The sequence below is a fragment of the Zalophus californianus genome, chromosome 5, assembly GCF_009762305.2.
Source record: "Zalophus californianus isolate mZalCal1 chromosome 5, mZalCal1.pri.v2, whole genome shotgun sequence".
Classification (NCBI taxonomy): Eukaryota; Metazoa; Chordata; class Mammalia; order Carnivora; family Otariidae; genus Zalophus; species Zalophus californianus.
Window position 1 is genome coordinate 1,096,367 of NC_045599.1, and position 4,108 is coordinate 1,100,474.

Sequence of the window (4,108 nt, forward strand, 5' to 3'; positions counted from 1 at the left end):
TGTACAAGCAATTAACAATAAGACAGCATACATATTACACATATATAATGATATAAACAACTAATAGGATTATTAGCAAAAAATAAAACAGAAATTACTTTCTCTTTACCTTGTCCTGAAAATGATGTATGAGCACATTCATATCAGATTGTCACCTACCTTGAACTCAAGCAATATTGGCAAGTGTCCTGTCTCCCTAATCAATTTTCATATCTTTCAATCTTTTCTTTCCTCTCACAAGTTACTAAAGTCTCTAAATATGTTCCCATGACCCTGCAAAGCCACAGCAGTTCTCTAACACAATGCACCGGAGAGCCTTCTTCACATCTTTGTTCCTGAGCGTGTAAATCAGGGGGTTCAGCATCGGGGTGACAACAGTGTAGAAGAGGGCTATGAACTTGCCCTTTTCGTGAGAGTTACTCTTGGCTGGCTGGAGATACATAAAGATGATGCTCCCATAGAACAGAGCCACAACGGCCACGTGCGAAGAGCAGGTGTTGAAGGTCTTTCTCCATCCTTCTGCTGACCCGATCTTCATCACAGCCCCGGTGATGTAGCTGTATGAGACCAGGATGAGACCCAGGGGCAAGACAACAAAGATAAAGCTGGCCACATACATCTCTACCTCGTTGAGGCTGGTGTCCACGCAAGCCAGTTGCATAATGAGGGGCATCTCACAGAAGAAGTGGTCAATGCAATTGTTCCCACAGAGTGGCAGGAGCATAGTGAGTGTGGAGCCCACCATGCTGGTGGTCAGACCCCCAAGCCACGAGGCAAGGGCCAAGCCAAGGCAAAGTTGTGGATGCATGATGACAGTGTAATGCAGTGGCCTACAGATGGCAACATAGCGGTCATAGGACATGACTGCCAGGAGGATGCATTCAGTCGCCCCCAGCCAGTGGGAGATATAGAACTGGACCACACACCCTCCATAGCTTATGGTTTTCTGTGGCCCCCAGAGGTTGACCAGGAGTTGTGGGACAATGCTTGTGGTAAAGCTAATGTCCAGGAAGGAGAGGTTGGCAAGAAAGAAGTACATAGGAGTGTGGAGGTGCACATCCATGCAGGAAACCAGAATGATGATGCCATTGCCCAAGATAGACACCACATAAAACCCTGAGACAATGATGAAGAGGAAAGGTTCTAGTGAGGGTCGTGCAGAGAAGCCCAAGAGTACAAAGACTTCTGGAGAACTTACATTGACCAGTCCCATCGTCACGTGCAGCCAGGAGTGGGACAAAAAGACCACCTGTGGTGAGTGGAGGGTACAGAATATAAGACCTCGAGTGATTATATCAGTTAGCAGACTTTAAACATAATTTAAACCCATTTTCTTGAAAGCACCTACTCAACTGCTCCATGGATGATGTTGCATCATCTTCCTTAAGGCCAGTTTGGAGAGACATGAAAATATGCATAGCTGAGGGGAAAATGGACATTCATGCAAAGTTCTTGGCACATTTTATTAAAATATCACTTATAGTAGCAACATCTGGAGTCAGCCTGAATGTTTAGTGATGAGGTTTTTCTTGGGTAAAAGATGGCATTTCATATGATGAAACACTGCAGAGGCACTAAAATCATGCCTGTGCTACTCCCTCTTTCAGCTAATGACCACATGGAGTCCACCATGACATTTCTCTTTCTCTTAAATTCCACAGTCAGAAAATTTTTGCTTTAACATTAAATTCAGATTCTCATCACTTCTTGCAGCCTCCCTGCTACCACCCTGGGCTATGCCATAATCATTTGTACCTGGATTATTGACCTAATATTTTAACTTGTCTTCCTGCTTTCCCCATTAGTTCCCTTCAGAGTGTTCCCAACGCAGCAGCTGGAGGATTACTTTAGGATACAATATGATCATATTGCTTTTAGCACCACTGTTGTCTTGTACCAAGGCTTGCAATGAATTTCCCCCAAGACATTCATCCACAAACTCGATTTACCTCCTTCAGGTTATTTTTCAGAATTCATCTTTCACTGAAGCAAAAGTGGTATTTTTTAAAGTGTTTACTTAAATTCCAGTTAGTTAGCCTATAGTGTAATATTAGTTTCAGGTGTGCAATGTAGTGATTCAACACTTCCATACACTAAAGCAAAGATGCTATTTAATATTGAAACCCCTCCCAGCTTCCTTATCTTCCTTTCCTGCTTTATTTTTCACAATGGAACAAATATGCTATTCTAAGTTGCTATGTTTGCACCTGTCTCACTCTGCTAGAGTTTAAATTCCATGGACTCCTGGCTTTCTGTTTACTTTGTTTGCTTCTGGGTCCCAGTGCCTAGCCCAGTGTCTGGTACACAAAAATCCCTTAATCAATAGTCACTGAATGAGCAAACTGTGAAACGGTTCATTAGAATGGGTTCATGGCTAACTGAACATAATAAAAAAATAAAAACAGGAAAAAAAAAAGAATGGGTACATGGAGCAGAGAAATATAAAGGCATAGTTAAAGAATGCTCAGCATAATGTCATGGCAGTGTTGACAGGAAAGAATCCTTGAAACTGTCAAAGTCATGCACTGGCGACCCAGATTATTCCTTCCTCTTATGCAGGTGGAAGAAAACAAACTGTGGGACAATGTGAGAAGCCAGAAATCCCCACTGACAAACATGGACAATCTCAGTGTGCTTCAGATGTCCTTGAAAAGTTCTGGGGTCCTTCTTACAAAGACATTAGTTTTTTCTTCCTTGTCTTTTAAAAGGAAGGGTAAATTCATCATAATTAGAATCCAGCCAGGTGTGAAGAACAGAGCAGCTATAAACTCAAAGATCATCCCTTTCTAAATCCCAGGGAGTGAAATTTATTCATCTCTAAAATGGAAAGTTGACCAAGAAAAATAAACTTGAACACACAGGTTTATTCACAGATTTTCAAAATACGTGTAGGGTTTCCATCATGCATATGCAAAAATGGGGCTCAGAAAGCTTCATGCATTTGCTGAAATTTATGCACAGGAGCTGAACCAGTGTGGACCTCACTGAGCCACAATGCTGAGACAATCGTCTGCTTTGCATGTAGCAGAGCAGAGCAGCACTGATGTTCTGAAAAAGCATCTGGGAGATGGATTCTGACCCCCTGCAACCCGGGGAAGCATCAAGAGCTGCAAGGACATGGGTGGCTTCATAATGTGGATGTGAGAGTGGAGAAGTGAATGAGGACAGGTACAAGCAACTGAGCCATGACACAATGAGCTGATTACCCCATCTAGTCATCTCAAATGAGCTGATGAGGACACAAAAAAGTAAAGGACAAAACTCAAAAACATATTGTTCCCTGTGGTTATAAGTGTCCCCTCCATGGAGATATGTAAACTTTGTGGACTCACATATGAAGAAAATGTATGAATGTCACCAAGAGATGGCAGCCATAAGGTCAATCATGAGGTAACAGTTCAATAGAATTTTTGAGGAAGTAGAAACTTTGTGGTGATCTGATCTATTTCTGGAAATGTTCAGTGGTTTACCCAAAGTCCCAGAGCTGCTCAGTGCTGTACTAGACCTACACCTAACATTCAGATTCTTAGTACAAAAATAACATTTCCAGTAAAGGAGGAGGTTTGATCATTTGCAGAGATTCACCAAAACTGCCCAATAAATAATTATTCTTGCAAATGTGATCTCACCCCAAGTCCTGTGACATTATGACAAAGAAAGATAGCATAGTGACAGTTGTGAAAACGTTTTGAATTCAAATTTTAAGTTAATCATGTAGTCACAAACTCTACTCCTGACTGTAGGTAACCTGCCAAAATACCAAAGACCTCAAGAACAGCAAGTCAGCTTATTGAAATGGATCCGTGTTCATCAACCTTAACTGGAATTACCAGAAACTCTGTGATCCTAGTTCATCTTAAATATCCTAAAAAACAGACAAATGAACAAACAGAAATAAACAAACCCAAGGATGTCACTTACTGATGGTGAACTAGCAGCAGCATCTCCCGGTATGGAGAGTGGAAATGTCGAATAATAAGGAGTATTTTACTTCAAAGATTGGTAAAACCCATGAATTCAATGGATGTGGCATTAAAAAGTAGGAAGGAAGCCATGGGATTTGAGAAACATTAAAAATATTGGAAATCTCCAAGTCATTGGTGGCAGA

The 4,108-nt window shown here is 41.5% G+C and overlaps 1 protein-coding gene across 1 annotated transcript; it reads right to left on the reverse strand.

Moving 5' to 3' along the window:
- Positions 1–253: 253 nt before the first annotated feature.
- On the reverse strand, positions 254–1,213 carry LOC113938925 (olfactory receptor 2C3). Its single transcript, XM_027624406.1, has one exon. The coding sequence runs from the start codon at positions 1,211–1,213 to the stop codon at positions 254–256; it is 960 nt and encodes a 319-aa protein (XP_027480207.1).
- Between the last annotated feature and the right edge of the window lie 2,895 nt (positions 1,214–4,108).

Bases quoted from the DNA above. Each gene is read 5' to 3' on its own strand.
- LOC113938925 (XM_027624406.1), bottom strand. From the start codon at position 1,213: ATGGGACTGGTCAATGTAAGTTCTCCAGAAGTCTTTGTACTCTTGGGC.